This window comes from Ips typographus, linkage group LG7 (genome assembly GCF_016097725.1).
Source record: "Ips typographus isolate SLU linkage group LG7, UJ_Ityp_2.0, whole genome shotgun sequence".
Taxonomy (NCBI): Eukaryota; Metazoa; Arthropoda; class Insecta; order Coleoptera; family Curculionidae; genus Ips; species Ips typographus.
Genome location: NC_138428.1, coordinates 1,327,084 through 1,342,756, shown reverse-complemented (window position 1 = coordinate 1,342,756; position 15,673 = coordinate 1,327,084). Strand labels below are relative to the sequence as shown.

The 15,673-nt window shown below is 38.0% G+C and overlaps 4 protein-coding genes across 8 annotated transcripts; 2 read left to right on the top strand and 2 right to left on the bottom strand.

Annotated features, from left to right (window-relative positions):
* The first annotated feature begins 638 nt into the window (after positions 1 to 638).
* LOC145731471 (larval cuticle protein 65Ag1-like) lies at positions 639 to 1,495 on the top strand. Its single transcript, XM_081983282.1, has 4 exons — positions 639 to 898; positions 979 to 1,078; positions 1,129 to 1,300; positions 1,351 to 1,495. The coding sequence occupies exons 1-4, from the start codon at positions 869 to 871 to the stop codon at positions 1,409 to 1,411; spliced, it is 363 nt and encodes a 120-aa protein (XP_081839408.1). The 5' UTR covers positions 639 to 868; the 3' UTR covers positions 1,412 to 1,495.
* A 72-nt stretch (positions 1,496 to 1,567) lies between these two features.
* HPS4 (Hermansky-Pudlak syndrome 4 protein) lies at positions 1,568 to 4,958 on the bottom strand. 3 transcript variants are annotated; one of them, XM_081983178.1, is made up of 9 exons: positions 4,801 to 4,958; positions 4,503 to 4,737; positions 4,204 to 4,428; positions 4,054 to 4,148; positions 3,331 to 4,001; positions 3,005 to 3,231; positions 2,728 to 2,951; positions 1,863 to 2,056; positions 1,568 to 1,812 (listed from the first exon to the last, which is right to left on the bottom strand). In XM_081983178.1, the coding sequence occupies exons 1-8, from the start codon at positions 4,806 to 4,808 to the stop codon at positions 1,888 to 1,890; spliced, it is 1,854 nt and encodes a 617-aa protein (XP_081839304.1). In that variant the 5' UTR covers positions 4,809 to 4,958; the 3' UTR covers positions 1,568 to 1,812; positions 1,863 to 1,887. The 3 variants fall into 3 exon arrangements, with proteins under 3 accessions (XP_081839304.1, XP_081839303.1, XP_081839306.1); XM_081983177.1 differs by having other exon boundaries at positions 1,568 to 2,056; XM_081983180.1 differs by lacking the exons at positions 1,568 to 1,812; positions 1,863 to 2,056 and adding an exon at positions 2,083 to 2,567.
* Positions 4,959 to 5,107: 149 nt separating this feature from the next.
* On the top strand, positions 5,108 to 6,483 carry LOC145731444 (AH receptor-interacting protein). Its single transcript, XM_081983247.1, has 5 exons — positions 5,108 to 5,268; positions 5,323 to 5,508; positions 5,563 to 5,731; positions 5,856 to 6,185; positions 6,235 to 6,483. The coding sequence occupies exons 1-5, from the start codon at positions 5,188 to 5,190 to the stop codon at positions 6,435 to 6,437; spliced, it is 969 nt and encodes a 322-aa protein (XP_081839373.1). The 5' UTR covers positions 5,108 to 5,187; the 3' UTR covers positions 6,438 to 6,483.
* Positions 6,484 to 6,527: 44 nt separating this feature from the next.
* Positions 6,528 to 15,395, bottom strand: babo (TGF-beta receptor type-1 babo). 3 transcript variants are annotated; one of them, XM_081983205.1, is made up of 9 exons: positions 15,000 to 15,395; positions 14,731 to 14,851; positions 13,993 to 14,129; positions 11,358 to 11,600; positions 11,073 to 11,303; positions 10,636 to 10,976; positions 8,843 to 9,024; positions 8,596 to 8,789; positions 6,528 to 8,543 (listed from the first exon to the last, which is right to left on the bottom strand). In XM_081983205.1, the coding sequence occupies exons 1-8, from the start codon at positions 15,064 to 15,066 to the stop codon at positions 8,606 to 8,608; spliced, it is 1,506 nt and encodes a 501-aa protein (XP_081839331.1). In that variant the 5' UTR covers positions 15,067 to 15,395; the 3' UTR covers positions 6,528 to 8,543; positions 8,596 to 8,605. The 3 variants fall into 3 exon arrangements, with proteins under 3 accessions (XP_081839331.1, XP_081839329.1, XP_081839330.1); XM_081983203.1 differs by lacking the exon at positions 13,993 to 14,129 and adding an exon at positions 12,564 to 12,724 and having other exon boundaries at positions 15,000 to 15,394; XM_081983204.1 differs by lacking the exon at positions 13,993 to 14,129 and adding an exon at positions 13,143 to 13,297 and having other exon boundaries at positions 15,000 to 15,393.
* Positions 15,396 to 15,673: the final 278 nt, after the last annotated feature.

The window sequence follows — 15,673 nt, the reverse complement described above, 5'->3', positions numbered from 1 at the left end:
AATTTATTATATTAACTGGCAGTTTTTAGTATAAATGGTTCGTTTTATGAATACAACTCGACTAAAAACACGATATTTTTATTACTTTTTCGCCTTTTTCGTATACCACCAATCCGTAAACCGAACATTTTATTGCCTTGATAAAATTTCAAATATATTGTTATATGCGTAAATATTATGAGTGTATTCACCTTTTCGAATATATGCGGTCAGTCTTGTTAAACAATTTCTACTGTTTACAGTACAGTGACAATAAATTAGTTTAAACAAACAAAAGTTAGACTCCTTAAATATTAAACTGAAGAGTATTTGTTTTTTGAAAGCTTTAAAAATAAAATTTTGGTAAACTTGTCTTCTGTAGATTTGCAATCAATGATCTGGAAGCTTTTCAAATGCAGATAGAATATCAAAAATGCATTTTTGAATTTAAAGTTTGTATGCCATAATTCTAGATCTACATAACTATGTCTACAATAATTAATCTTCTAGGATTAGAAGAATTTAGAATTAATTTCCTAAACTCTGTTAACAAGGTTGCCAGAGGCCTCTAAACAGTTCGAATAACTACGTTTACATTAGTGACAGTGCAATTAAAGTACCAAACTTACGGAACTGTAAATCATCTCCCTCAGTGCTTGTTATTGATGTTTTAATGGCTCAAGATTCCTAAAATGATTGATCCCTTATCTGATCGTATAAATTAATAAAATATTTAAGGAAATTTATGGTGTTTTTGATGGGAAGCACCTATAAAAACCACGTCCGTTATACACGGTTCAAGTGGGAGTTGAGAAAATATAAATTGAAAGTGGGAAGATTTGCATAGAAATTTTCGCTCAAATCGTCTTCGTTTGTTCAAGTGGCTAAAATGAAATATGGTACTATTGTGTTGTTGTCCGTAAGTACCATTTTGCTTAAGTGTAGTTGGTTTTTAAGTATCCCAATTAACACCTCTGTAAAATAGTGTGAAAATTTCAGGTCGTCTTAATTACTCCAAATCAAGCTAAACCAGCAGGAAATGAACCCAAACTATCTCTAAACGATGCAGCATCCAGTTATTTTATTTTTGAACCTGAAGGTACGTGTATTTCCTGTCTTTTTAGTAAATAAAACAACAAAATGCAACAGGCAAAGGAACTTACTCCTTCGGTTACGACATAGACGATCCAAGCACTGAGAATAAACAATTCAAGGATGAGGAACGGAAAAGTGATGGTACAGTCACCGGAAAATATGGATGGGTGGCTGATGATGGTTTGGTTTACATTGTTAATTATGTGGCGGATCAGTTCGGTTACAGGCGAGTGTATAAATTGCACTAAAACTTAACCGCAACTTATATTTTTGTAGATCCCATATTGAAGTTGTTCCAGTGTGGAAGTTTAAGATATTTGGTGCAAAAAGGCCTTAAGACTGATTAAATATGTTGCTAATTTATTAAAGTCAAAGTTTATGTAATATCAACCAAAATCAAATAACAGAAATTTTGTTTGTTTGTTTGATTTTTCTACTCTACTCTGAATTAGACCCTTAATTAAGTTCACTAGGGTAAAATGAAACTAAAACCTTACATCAACTAATTTATTTAAGTACTCTCTACAACCATTTAAAAAAAAAATAGGAAAACAGCAACAAAAACATTTTTCTCCCTAAATAACTCTAAACTAACAAAAGCCTGCTATATTAGCAATAAAATATATTCATCTAAGTAATACTTTTGGCTTCTACCCTGTATTATTATTTGTATGCTTATATGAAGTAGTTATGCGGGTACTTGACCAAAAATTTGGTTAAACACCCTTAATAATGCATCTAAAACACATGACAATGTTGCTTTATATTATAGACCAAACTATACACACTTGAAATACTGCTTAGTTTACCAACTTATTTCATTGTTAGGTTGTGATACTTTTCCAGGTTCTTTTTGGCTGTATGATGTACGGTGCCCAACACATCGTTCGGGGGCAACAAACCTTTGCAGGGCGCTGCGCCCTCTTGATAATACACCTCCAACTGTTCTTCTCGATGAGCGAACAAGATTGAGTCTGGTTTTCTTAAACAACAGAAAATTTACAGTTTTAAGTCAGCATTTACTTAAAACACAGCCAAATGACATAACTTAATCTAATGTGGTTATGTTTTGACGCATATGTCTCTTAAACTCGGCCCTTTAAAAAAACTAACCTGGGCCTTAGGGCTCTTATTCGCCCTGTCCCTTCTGGCCGAACTCTACGCCCTTTTCACTGAAGCCTCCGACCAACTAAGTCTATTACAACAGACCGCCACAGGGCTTAAGCTGGTTTACACCGTCCCTTTTATACCCTACACCCTGAGCCTGATCTTCAACCGTTCCGAATTGGTGCTGCTCTATTTGATTCTGTGCCTGCACTGTGCGAGTTTCGATTTCGTGCTCGTTTTGTGCATCGCCAGAGGATTGTTTGTGTTACGCGACCTGAACTTACTGATGACCTTTTTAGTGTTCGAGTGTGTGCAAATCGGGCTGGCCCTTTTGACTTTTGTGGGGTCGTTGGGGGTGTACGTCCTGCTCAAAAAGGGCGCAGCCCCTAAACATGAGAATATCTTTGATAGGTACGCGTTTACTAGATTTAAGGTTTACAACGAAAAAGACTGAGTTGCCAGTGTAAACGTAGTAATTTTCTGAATTTAACATGTGCATTTTAAAAATCCCATTAACAAAATAACTAATCTGTTAAAACAACTTACCTCACGTAAATATCAGTCAAATCTGGATTATCCAAATAATCTCCATGGGACAGAGTCAAATCCTCCATATCCTCCCATAAACCTTCACGTTTCACCGTCTCCCAATCACTGTCCAAACTCAAAACACTGTAAAGCCCATCAGGGGGTGGATTACCCTTAAAATCCTCCATACAACCTTCCAGTTGCCTCTCCAAGGCGGGAAGCCCTTCCAAACACCATTCGTGCTGAACAACTCAACTGAAACTTTACCACAACAAGGCTGGAAATATAAAATTACCAGTTTTTGGAGGATCAAAGGGTTGTGTACACCAGGTTCGCTTAGCACGGCAGCAAATACCAGTTCTTTTTCTCCTTGGAGAAACAAAATGGCTTGTCGCGATTCAGGTTTGTTGGTTTCAGTCTTATTCAGGCTCTCCTTGGTTAGTTTACGTGGGAACGATGACGTGGATGGTTTGTGCGGATTGTTGATTGCCAGTTTGTTCATTAATGGAGTCGTATAACCCCCTGAAAATTTTTCCCATCATAGATTTATACAGAGTGTCCCAAAATTAGTATGTCAAACATTAACCATAGTAGTTATAACCATACAAAGCAAGCAATTACCAGGTGATTTAGACGCAGTGCACCTCATAGGCTCACTAGCATTAGGTGGCTTAATGGGTAATGTTAGAGACTTTTTCCTCTCCTCCAGTTTACTTTTTCTTAACCCCCCTTCAGTTTGCTTGCTTAGAAAACAACTGACAGCAACTTGATTGTGATTGAAATAAGGAAATTGTGGGTCTGCCACACTATTCCATCTCAGCATTTGTTTTCTAGACTTGGTTGTCAAGTTGGTCAAACTGCATATCCGCGTTATTGTAGGCTCCTTGGGAGGTTCCACAAAACTTTTACACTCCAACGGAGTTGACACGGCTGAAAAATAGCCCCAAAGTGGCGTAATGGGGGAACCATTTCCCCCACTAGTGCCACACCCTTTCACGTCTAAAGACACCGGTCTAGACCTGCGTTTGTGCCACTTTTTCGGTGGTACTTTGCGCAGGTAAAACGGTAATTCTTGTGTTAGCACATTCTTAGGGGTTGACTCGGCACAGTTACAAACGGACCAGTTAGGCAAACTTTCGTACTCAGAGTTAGGGATGAAAATTTGAAGGAGTTTAACCCCTTCAGGGGCTTTGTAGTGCGCGCCAGATAACTCAGCAGGGTTTCTTATGTGGTATGGATCAGAAAATGCAATCATCTTGCTTGTTTGCTTAGAGAGCTGCGTTTGAACTATTCTACAATTATTCAATTTTAACCAACAGTCACACTCTTAGAACACAAACTAACTTGTTGTAGTATAAGAGAGTACCACCCAAACAATGAGGAACATTCTGACAGCCTTTAAGAAAATCACCAATTTTTTCATGCAAATCACTTTCAGTCTGTAACAATTAAAAAAAACTTGAAAAATACCCACAACTTTTAACATCAACCTACCTTAGGAGAATCCCAAAGGGGCATAAAACTAAAAATACTGCCATTGAGGTAAAGAAGTTTCAAATAAGTATCAAAAATATGGTACAGTTTGGCTTGGAGCTTATCACTCTCAAAAGCTGATGCCAGAGTGATAAAATCTCCATGAAAAAAGTTTATTAAAGAGTAAATACGTGTGGCTCTTTGCTCTAAGACCCAATCAGAAATGTTTCTATCAGTGCCCACAACCTACAAGATCATTTAGTGAAAATGTTTGATTGGTAAGAGGAGACAGTCATAATTGTATATTCCCTGAAACTTACCAAAATATATCTTCCATTCCGTATAATAAAAAACTTTCCAGTTTGAAGAGAGACTGATTTTGGCATAGAAAATAAGCCTCGTAGACAAATTATGGTACCTATTAATTGGCCACACAAAGCAGTCTTTTGATGGTCTGACACCCATGTCGGGTAAAAGTAGAGAATGGCCGAGTTGGGGTCGTCTTCCTCGTGTTTCAGTAATTCGGTGTCGTAGAGAAAGATTATTGTGGTTTCTCTTTAAAGGCAAAATTTGGGAACATTGTAATTTGATTTGGGCACTATAATTTAGGTTGCTTACTTGGCCATTGTCCCTTATTTCCTTATATTTCTTCTAGTGAAACACGTAGAATTGCATGTTATTGTTCGTTTTTATGGGTTTTTTTAATAATTTTTTTTTTAAATTAAGTACACAAAAAGTTGTTCACATAACCTCAATTTTCACAGTTCCGGTTCAGGTTATTGATCCCTGACGCAGTAGGAGTAGGTGGACTAGACATCTAAGTACAAGTATCACGTGGTCTTTCATCTCGAATAACGAATACTATCACGTGATAGCTGTAAAATTTTTTTTTTTTATAAGAGTCTATGGTTGACCGAAACTACGTCATTGACATTTGACAGCTTGCTGAACTGAATCAAAATAAACAAACTTGTTGCATATTGAACTGAAAATAATTTAGCTAAAATGAGCGAAGACAAGGATTACATCGTAAAAAAAGTGCTCTACGCTGGTACCGCCCCTGTTCCCTTCAATGACGGCACCAAGGTAACCTACCCCTAACCTCAAACACACCTCCTTTAAATTTGCAGCCTCTTTCAGGTGTACTTCCACTTCCAAACCAAACTGTGCGATAAAGAGGAGACGGTGATCGACGATTCGAGAAAAATGGGTAAGGGAGAACCGCTGCACATAGTTTTGGGGAAGAAATTCAAGTTGGAGGTGTGGGAGGCTATTATACAAAAAATGGCTTTGCAGGAAGTTGCTCAGTTTAGAGTTGACAAGAGCGTGAGTGTTTTTGGAGGGAGGGAAGGTTTAAAATGCGTTAAACGTTTATTACAGTTGGTTATGGAGTATCCTTTTGTGTCAAAGACTTTGAGGGACATGCACAAACCTGAAAATGAGAGGAAACATACACATAGTTGTGCCATGACTTTACAGAGTGAAGGTGTGGGGTATGATGATTTGAATATCTTATTGAGGCAGCCACAAGACTTGGAGTTTACTATGGGTGAGTTTTTAAAGTTAAGTTTTCCTTGTTTAATTATCAACTTTGTTACTTTTACCTTATTTACACTCTTAATGTGTTTATTTGATACTACTGCATTGGTTTGTGCTCTAAAACCAATATTTAGAGGTTGTAAAAGTGGAACAACCTGATGAGTATGAAAAAGAGAGTTGGCAACTGAATGAAACTGAACAAATTGAAATGATCCCCAAACTGAAATCACAAGGAAATGAAGAGTACAATAAAAAAAACTTTACCAAAGCCTCAGATTTGTATGCTAAAGCTATTGGATTACTGGAACAGTTAATGTTGAAAGAGAAACCGCATGACATAGAATGGAACCAACTTAACAGCCAGAAACTTCCATTACTGTTGAATTTCGCGCAGTGTAAACTAAACGAGGAAGATTACTACCCGGTAATAACGCACTGCACTGAAGTGCTTAAATACGACAAAGGTGGCGCTACTCCTCCGTACAAACCCACAACTGACGTGAATCTTTGTAGATAACGTCAAAGCGTATTTCCGGAGGGCAAAAGCCCACATGGCGGCCTGGAACCCCAAAGAAGCGAAAGAGGACCTGGAAAAAGTGATGGAACTAGATCAATCCCTGGAAAGTTTGGCCAAAAAAGAGCTGACTAGACTGGAAGAGATGCAAAAAGCCAAGGATTTGCAGGACAAAGAAAAGCTGAAAAAACTGTTTGTTTGAGTACTTATATAGGGCATATTTATTTATTAAAGAAACTGTTTTTGAATGGGACACTTTTAATTGGCAACACCAGAAAAAAACGCAAAAAACTTTAGTGTTGGAAGTTCAATATTATATTTGCAAGAATGTTTACATAATAGAGTAGACCTACGTTTATAAGCTTTTCTTAAACTAGAACAACTGTACATAAATCGTTAAATAATAATAAAAAAAAAACGTAAACTTTAATAAAACAGGTTTTACAATTAGCGACCTTTACAAAGGTCGATCACGCCCATTCCACGTATACCCTAACAATCACTTAACATGAAAAATCATTCGCGCACGCCCATCATCAACATCGTAACAGTTATTAATTAAAAACTATTGCCTTTTTTTGCGTGTACATCTAAGTTCGTCCTGAGGGAATTTGTATTACAATCTTTTTTTTATTTTTATATAAAGTATTACAACTTCTATTCTTTTGTACCATTTACAGAACTATTGTTACTCGACGATATTTAATCAAAATATGAAAGAGGCAACGTTAGTATTTACACTTTTTAATTACACGAGCGACAAAGTGAAACAGTCAAGATTCGTTCAGTATACGGGGTGTACAAAATTTGTGGATTTCGATCACCCCGTATACACTCTCTGCTAGAACGAGTTTAAAGTATTGTAAGCTCAATCTACCGCTACCAACAAACCCTATAATTAGCTTCGTTACGTATATAATATAAACTTACGACTTAGGTAAAAATATGCTTTGTACAGAAGGTGAGGGAGAGGGTAGCGCGGCCTGTAAAAGACAAACAGGGCCGCGCCCGACAAAAAAACAAAAACAGCATTCACTACTACGTGTCAACGTTACGCTCGAACATTACAGATTAGGAACTTATACACACGCGCACATTAACGGAATTTGTACACTGAAGAGTGCTTCTGGAATTTCTATGAGAAAGGGGGAGATAGCGGGGGGGCGAGGGGGATGACTAGGTGGGGGCGTGTCTATTTAGTGTTGCCACGCCTTTTCGTTCTTTAACGCCCTTAATAGTCTTAGTTGTTGTGTACAAGGTAGACAAATTTTTGTTTTTATCGTGAATCTCTACAACAGGGTAGACTGAGATGGTAAGTCCACAGGTTGGTTGCATATTTGTCTAACTCACAGCAAGCTGAAAGCTGAGTTTCGTTATTCCTAGTTTCACTTGCAACTAAAAACTGGTTCACACTGTAGAAACATCGAAATTTGTCCACCTGTACGAAAGTGGAGGTAATGATTTACGGAATGGATTACGGTTTATTTTGAGGTACCTTTTGTATAAGTTATTTAATAAATGCTATATATGTATATACAGGATGTAAATAAGTATAAACAACTAATAAACATGTAGCAGACAGTGACGTAATGTATGTAATGTAAATTTCAAAATAATTAACCATTTGCCTATTTCATCAATATTCGACAGGTTATCAAAATTTGACTTTTCAAATAATGTTCTAACCAAATTTTACCAGTGTACTGCACTGCAGATGAGTGACGTTTTTACATATTTACACTCTGTATAGTCTGGAGTAAGGCAGTTCATTAATGTGTGGAGATTGTAACGGATCATTCGCTCTCTTAACCTAAGAAAATCGTTCGACATCCGTACCCGGTATTATCGTGTAGAAAATTTGAAACTATTCATGACAAGAGAGGAGCAAAACTTCGGGACATATGTCAAGTCAAATTATTATGACACTTTGGGGTGTTCCAACATTCCTTATGGGTCATTTTAAATTTTCCACACCGGTTATAATAATTAATATATACTATGTGAGAAGAAGAAACAACTTTCCTTAAAAAGTTAAAGCCTGAGAGAGATGTCTAATATACGTATAAAAATCGAGTGAACAAGCCAGTGTTATCGCTTCCTCTAACCAATTGCTCTGTTTGGTTTAGTAACACTCTGGCAACACAGCTTAAACTCGAGTTAAACACAAAGATGCGAGACAACAGCGCCCGACTCATTGCAAAAACCGTTACTCGGTAATTGTTTACAAAAAAAAAAACTTTAGGGAATTAACTGTCAACAACAAAAAAAACAATAAAAATCCACAAACGTCCGTGATAACACCGACATGCTGTAACAAAAAAACAAATGTAGACAATTTAACTGAACTGGTAAAAACTTACCTTAAACCCTTCACAATTTCAGCGCATCTGCCGTTCTGTAATTGGACAAGGTCTTTTTTATCCTGAGGGCGGTAAGTCGCGCCGCCGCCTTCTGGTACCAGCACTCTTTCATCAGGTTGATCATGACGCGCAGCGCCTCACACGAATGCCAACGATTGGGGATGTTCGGTCGTTTTTGTTCCACGCAGACCACCCTGCACGTAAATCACGCTTGAAGAGGAACAAAAGGCAAAATTGGGTGACGTACTTTCGCATTTCTTCGATACCCGGATCGGGAGCGACCGCATCGAAAAAGGGCAGCTGGTAGTCTTCGTAGATGCCACCCACGTTACATCTGCGCGCCATTTCCCACAGCACCAAACCCAGCGCGTATACGTCCGCCCTTTTAAACGAATCGAACTGATCGATGTTCATAGTTTCGTCCAAGACCTAACAAAAAGTAGAATTGACAGTCAAATCACAATTATTCATTTACCCGTGCGTCATCCCCCTGTGATTTAGAAGTAGACATGCATTATTGACTTCATCCTTGTCTATTGTTCACTTTCAGAAAGGGTAAATATCTAAGTGAATGTCTTCCAAAAAAAAAAAAAAACATTTACTGATTAGCGCTTATTTCAGTCATTGTCAGTTTGAAAACCATCGAAATTTATTTGATTTGTTTACTATTAATTCTTTTCCGTTTCTTTGCGTTTTTAATCATTTATAAAGTTTTCTATTTACTACACCACCACAGTTCTTTTAAGAGCTATTGTTTCTACGCTTTTAACATTCTGTAAGTACTTTCATAATATTATTATTAATATTTTTATTTTTTTTATGTCGGCTGTCACGATCTAACCAAAATTGGCACAATTACTAACCTGTTTTGAAAAAAAAGTGGGAGTGTCTGTTATGGTTTTTATTTAGCCATTTGGTTTTTCCTAAATTCGGAATTACTTCCTATTACAGTATTTTTTTAGAAAATGTCTGGAAAAATTCTCCACAGACAAGCCCAGCAGTTAATTCTTAACCTTTGTGAATATTTTGAATTGGAAAAAACTAATAGAGGACCTTTAGAAGCTTTATCATCTGTTCAGGAAGAAAATAAGAAATTTTAAGACCTTACTGATGTATTTTTTGATACTAAAAGGTTGCAGCTGCTTTGAAAATTTCCCGCAAAACTGTTTATTCGATTCGGAAAAAACAAGCAAGTAATCTTATGATTTTCTCACCTAGAAAACGTAAATCGAGACGTTATCGACGGGCCAAGACCACTGATTCATCTGAAAGCATTAAAATGGATGTTCGAAATACATTATATGATATGTACAACGATAGTATGTTAATAATAGTAAAACATATCTACTTTTGTAAGAAACATCTATTAACATTTCATTGTTTCCAAAGACTGAGATTTTTGGGTTGCATTATAGATTTTTCATACAAATTTCTTCAAACATATTAATAATAAAGTCATAGAAAAATAAAATAAGCGTCTAAAATGTTTTCCAGCGAGTTTAAAATAAAATAAGTGGATTGCAACCTGAAAATGAGATACTACAGCATCACTCAGAATGTCTTATTGAATTTTTAATTTGTTGTATTTATTTTAGAGAAACATGTAACCATCCAGAACCTAAATCAAGGGCTTAAAGTTAAAAAAATACTACATATTGGTGAATACATCTCTGCGAATTTTGGTAAATAAATTAGGTTTCAAATTTAGACGGAATTCTATGATCCAAACGGAGACTTCTCATAAATAACAAATGTTATTTCGGTCAAGATATTTTTGATTTGCTTTGGTCTAAGGTTGTTTTAGTGCAAATTTGCAGCCAAAGATCTCTACTTTCTGACTGACAATACACGCAAAATTTTAAACGTGACGAAGCTTTAGACACGCCCTTTTCTATAATATGAACACAACAGGTTTGTTGACGAAAACTTGATTTGATTCATATGATTATAAATGACGTAGTCTTCGTGACGCACGGGTAAACTATATGACCCTTAGTAAATTGTAAAGTTGGCCAAGTATATTTGGACAATCAATCTTACCTCAGGTGCCATATACCGTTTAGTACCCACTCGGCTATTATACGGTATGTCAACAGTGTCGGTGGTGACATCGTGTCGGACTGCCAACCCTAAGTCACCGATGGCACAGGTCCTGTTGGATTTCACTAGGATATTCTTGGATTTCAAATCACGGTGCGCTATCGCCGGTTTGCCCTGGGTACCCATAATGTCCATGTGCAAGTGCGCAAGCCCCGTAGCGATCGACAAAGCCATACGAATCATACTGTTGGGATCCAAAGTGGCACGGTTCAAGTAGTCGAACAAGCTTCCATGTTCGTGGTAGTCGGTAATAAGCCAAAGCTGAGTCCAGGTTCCGTTATCTGTCAACACAAACTCGTACAGTTATACGGAACGTCACAAATAGAAGAGAAGAAACTGCCTGAAACCATTTAGTAGGTAGTTTTGTGATAAGTTACCTTTATTGTCCGCAGCTATAAAACCGAGGATGTTTTCATGTCTCAACATGACAGTTTGGTAGATTTCGGCTTCGCGAAACCAGGACCGTTCCTCTCTCGAACTGAAAATCTTCACGGCCACATTCTCCCCCCGCCAACTACCTTTGTAAACTTCCCCAAACCGTCCCTGACCAATTACGTCCATTAGATGAATTTGACGGGCGATAGAACGCTGCACCAACAATGGTAAACCTATAAAAGCAGACAAATCATCTAGAACCTAGGAGATAATCGTGGAAAAGTTACCAGAGCCACTGCCACTGGTCGTCATCTCAATCATACGCCTCAAACTAACATTCTTGCTTAAAATCGGATGGTCGGGGGCCTCGATACTGTCATCGCCATGTTGCAAGTGATGGTGCAACCCTCTTCTGTTGTGGTTCATCGTTTTGTAGCAGTAGTAAGTGAGGGCGATGGCGCAGCACACCAAAGTGGGCACCAAGATTAGCATGGCTATTTCCACCGAGGACATGAAAGTGCCTTTTGGCGCTGTGCGGGATAATCAACAATCAATGAACGAACTCGGCCGGAAATGGTGTGTGAAATCATGCTGACATGCGAAAGAAAAAAAGCGAGAAGCGATCAAAGTCATGCGGGATGCGGTATGAACAATATAAGCGTATTATTTAGTAGTTCTACTGATTAAAAGTGGGAAAAATTAATAATTAGTCTCCCCGGCAAGATCACCCTTAAAACTGCAATCTACATGCTTTTCTTACTGGTTGTTCTGTACCTACTTACGACAAAACAAGTTGCGTGGTGTAAACTCACCAAAGTAACACTGAGTTGTAACAATTTTTCATTGTAGCCTTCATTAAGGTTTGAAAGTGTTCAATGCAGAATATATTAAAAAATCTCAGAAGACAAGTCTACGTACTAAGAAAGTGGAATGACAGATGGGAGATATGACCTCTAGTGTTGAATTTCTTTGTAATCAGTTTCAGTCAAACTGTCTGCTGAAATTAATATTGTGACACACTGTACTTATGATGAACCTTTGATGAAGACTGCAATGAAAAAAGTGAAAGTACTTTTGCTTTAAAGTACAATTCCAACAAGTGGTTAATGGTCTAAAAACTACTGTTCCACCGTTGTGTTATGCTGGTCTGGCTGGTCACTTGGGACAAATTTACTTCAGTGACATGGTATAACAGACTTTTTCCATGGTCCTGCTAGAGTTTCAAATTACGAGGAAATTAGGACAAAATGCAGCAAACCGTGTATTTCCCCCCCCGTTTCGAATCCGGCAACGATTACACCGGCTCCATGCTCAATCAAATGGACACGGACAACGAAATGACAAAACGGACAAGTCACATGGTATGGACCCCCTGAATTATATAGTATGAACACTGCGCGGTGGTCCAACCCTGGACAGTCGAAATTCTTGACGCCGTCCAGACCTGAACCCCGTTTTTTGACAAAAGTGATCGGTGATTGGGTGACGCTAACCTGGACTCGTCCACGTTATATTGTGCAACATCACCTCGTTACACATGTCCCTATCTCGGCAGCACCCCGAATAACTTTGGAACGGAATCGTTTCGCTACAGTGGTTTTGATGATTTTGGAAAAGATGGACTGCAGTGGGAAAATCTTTCCGATTGAAACATCTAAAAATATAGATCACTTTAATGCTACTTTGTTGAGGCAGTTTGTCGGGTACCTTCCAGGCTACACACGCAGTGAGCCATTATTGGATATCTCAAAAAGTTGGTCAAGAAAAAGCAGCTTTTTTTTGACCAATCACAAACTACCCACTGTATCGACTTTTCAAGTTAATAATGGGACACTAAAGTTTACTACCACCAATACTACCTACTGAAAATATATGGTATATAATACAAGTTAGGCCAAGTTGCTTTAGTAGTAAAAATAATAAGAAACAAAGCCGAATAGAAAATTATTAGCCAGAAAGTAAAAAATATTAACAAAAGTGAGGTTAAGATCAATATATACAGTGGCACCTAAGTCCGGACTAGAACCGGACACAACAACCACGTCTACGGCAACCTTTGTCCGCCCTTTTACCTGTTGGCGGGGACATGAGAACCGGTCTCAGATGGACGTTGCAAAAATCCTCGGACTTGCAGCATTCCATCAGGAATGTGGCGTTGAGTCGGTTCTTGGTCGAGTGACAGAACATCGGGTTGTTCGTCGGTAGCGTCAAACGTTTTTCCAAACATCTGGAATTGGTTCGGATTGTTTTTCGGATAAGAATTTTGATGCGCAAACAGCCAATTATTGGGGTTTTGTTCGAATTTTGGTAGCCAGCCGAATCGGGAAGTTTAGGGGGGGTCAACCACTACTCCCTCGTTTTGGACATCAATCCTTTAAAGTCAGTCCTAAACAACCTTCTCCCATAGGTTGTTACATACTTAACATTGTCTTAACACACCAGTTAAGACTATAAAATAGTAAATATTAACTAACTGATCATCACTAGTGATTGACCCCCTTTCAGGTGAAGAAAAGGGGATAGTAAAAGGAACTAACCGACAGGTTTTAGCATAGTTACCACTCTTACCCATTGGAGCAAGAAAAACAACAATGTTTTTGCTTTGCAAACAATTTAGGATAAGGTCAAAGCTTGCCTAATTTCTACGCCCCCCCTTTAATCTCCTGAGAAACCTTTGAATCTCACATGTAATCCAACTGCGTTTTTTGGATCCTGTTATTTATTATATCGGTGAAAAACAACAACTAAAAATAGACGGTTATAGCGTCAGTTAAGGCTGGAAATCTACTGTATACTTAAAAAAAAACAACTCCACACTGCAAGCATCACTCGCAAAAAGGAGTTTTTTGAGTCGAGAGTTAGTAGGAGGTTATTTCAGAGGGATACACAAAAAAATAGTTTTGGGGAACACGCCTTAGTTACCTGCACTGGCCATCAGCATATGATCAGTCTTATTATTACAGAAATCCGTTTCACAGCAATAGGAGTTTGCCGACTTACACCACGCGGATAACGCAGTATCGGGAGGAAAAAATTTCTCCTTATCTAGGCAGCCTCTTCTTTAAATAGTAAAACTTCAACTTTAAAATCTGTTATTAAGCTTGGAAAGGTATTATGAGCAGTGGTCTGAATTAGTTGGTGAAGGCTCCAAATAATACTCAAGTATATACATTTTAAAACTTTTGCTTTCTAAGATACTGACCCAAAATAATTTAACAATCAGTTTCATAGGTAAACAAAAGTCAAATCACTCTGACATCAAGCTTCTTCAAAGTTTGGTTTCAACTCATTTAAACACCCTGTACAAATCAGACATAGACAACAACATTTACTATAAATTAGCATTTCAAATGTTGTCTGTCCTGTTTAAAAGTCTGAAGGTGGAAATCATCAATTTCAAGGAATCAGATAGGACAATAGGGTGACTGGCATACCAATTTTTCTGGGTGGATTCAGGGTTTGAATGGCATTATCACCTAATATTATTAGCCTGTTGCCCCCCTTAAAAACTGATAAGGTTTGTTTACAGCACAACAGTAATATTACACCTCCTGATTAAAAAACATGATAATCAACCTAATTCTGGTACCAAAAGTGGTTTGATTACTTAAAAAAACCCTAGGAACTGGTGGGGGGAGAGGGAGGCAGCTGCTGACTTACCGATAACTGTACACTAATTCTCCTGCAACCCTTTGCACTGATGTAAAGCAGTATCCATCAGTTTCGCACACATCCTGTTTATCTTTACATATGTCACATTTGCACTTTAGGCCCCATACTCCTGAAAGTACAAGTGGCAATATCAAACAAAACAACTTTAAATAGATGACATAAGCAAACTGGCCTTAACACACTAGTGTGCGAGGTTAATAACCAATTAACCACCGGTTAACTTAAAACAATCTGGCCAAGTGGGTAATAACACTCACCATGTAGCTGGACACAAACACAGAGAATTAAAACGCTGACTAAGGTCCAATAACCCGGAAGCGGCATTCTGACGGTATGGACGAATTCACGGGACACTGAAATCAGTTTTAAATAGCCAGGAATTGGCAGGAAAATGAATTAATTGGGTCTCCCTGAATAGAAACAAACATCTTTGTCGGCATGCAACACGAACCGGATTTGGGGGTTTCCATGCGGCCCTAGAGACACTGACGGAACGCCAAACGCCACAAAACACTCGCGCGCGTACACTTTTAGTGTTTTCACATGTTATTCGAGGAAAACAAACCTGAGTAACTAGCAAATTTGTTTGGAATTGTTGGGCCTTTAGTACTCTGCTACTGGTGAAACGTCAATGTGAATTGTTGAGGAAAATGGCAACTGACACTGACAGCTTGGCAGAGTAGGGGGCGCTGCCGATGTGACGTTTGACATTGAAGTAGGGGGGAGCGTTTTTTAAAATCTTTTTTGTTAATTGTTAAGCACGATTTCGGAGCAGAGTTAAGACTGACTTAACTCATTAATTAATTTACAGTCATACGGAGTTGCCATGTTGCTCTATTTCAGAAACTCTGTAATATGAAAAAGGATCAGAATAATAAAAATGACAGTTGACAAATTTTGAAAGTTTTTGGAAGCCATCTTGGTTTTTGTT

Excerpts from the sequence above, each read along its gene's own strand:
- LOC145731471 (XM_081983282.1), top strand. The coding sequence starts at position 869 with ATGAAATATGGTACTATTGTGTTGTTGTCC. Across the intron at positions 899-978 it reads GTACTATTGTGTTGTTGTCC|GTCGTCTTAATTACTCCAAA; the intron begins GTAAGTACCATT and ends TGAAAATTTCAG. Across the intron at positions 1,301-1,350 it reads GCGGATCAGTTCGGTTACAG|ATCCCATATTGAAGTTGTTC; the intron begins GCGAGTGTATAA and ends ATATTTTTGTAG.
- HPS4 (XM_081983177.1), bottom strand. Across the intron at positions 3,232-3,330 it reads CACTGCGTCTAAATCACCTG|GGGGTTATACGACTCCATTA; the intron begins GTAATTGCTTGC and ends AAAAATTTTCAG. Across the intron at positions 2,057-2,727 it reads TTGACTGATATTTACGTGAG|AAAACCAGACTCAATCTTGT; the intron begins GTAAGTTGTTTT and ends CTGTTGTTTAAG.
- LOC145731444 (XM_081983247.1), top strand. The coding sequence starts at position 5,188 with ATGAGCGAAGACAAGGATTACATCGTAAAAAAAGTGCTCTACGCTGGT. Across the intron at positions 5,269-5,322 it reads CCTTCAATGACGGCACCAAG|GTGTACTTCCACTTCCAAAC; the intron begins GTAACCTACCCC and ends AGCCTCTTTCAG. Across the intron at positions 6,186-6,234 it reads AGTGCTTAAATACGACAAAG|ATAACGTCAAAGCGTATTTC; the intron begins GTGGCGCTACTC and ends GAATCTTTGTAG.
- babo (XM_081983203.1), bottom strand. The coding sequence starts at position 15,066 with ATGCCGCTTCCGGGTTATTGGACCTTAGTCAGCGTTTTAATTCTCTGT. Across the intron at positions 14,852-14,999 it reads TGTTTGTGTCCAGCTACATG|GAGTATGGGGCCTAAAGTGC; the intron begins GTGAGTGTTATT and ends TTGTACTTTCAG. Across the intron at positions 10,977-11,072 it reads TATAGCTGCGGACAATAAAG|ATAACGGAACCTGGACTCAG; the intron begins GTAACTTATCAC and ends TTGTGTTGACAG.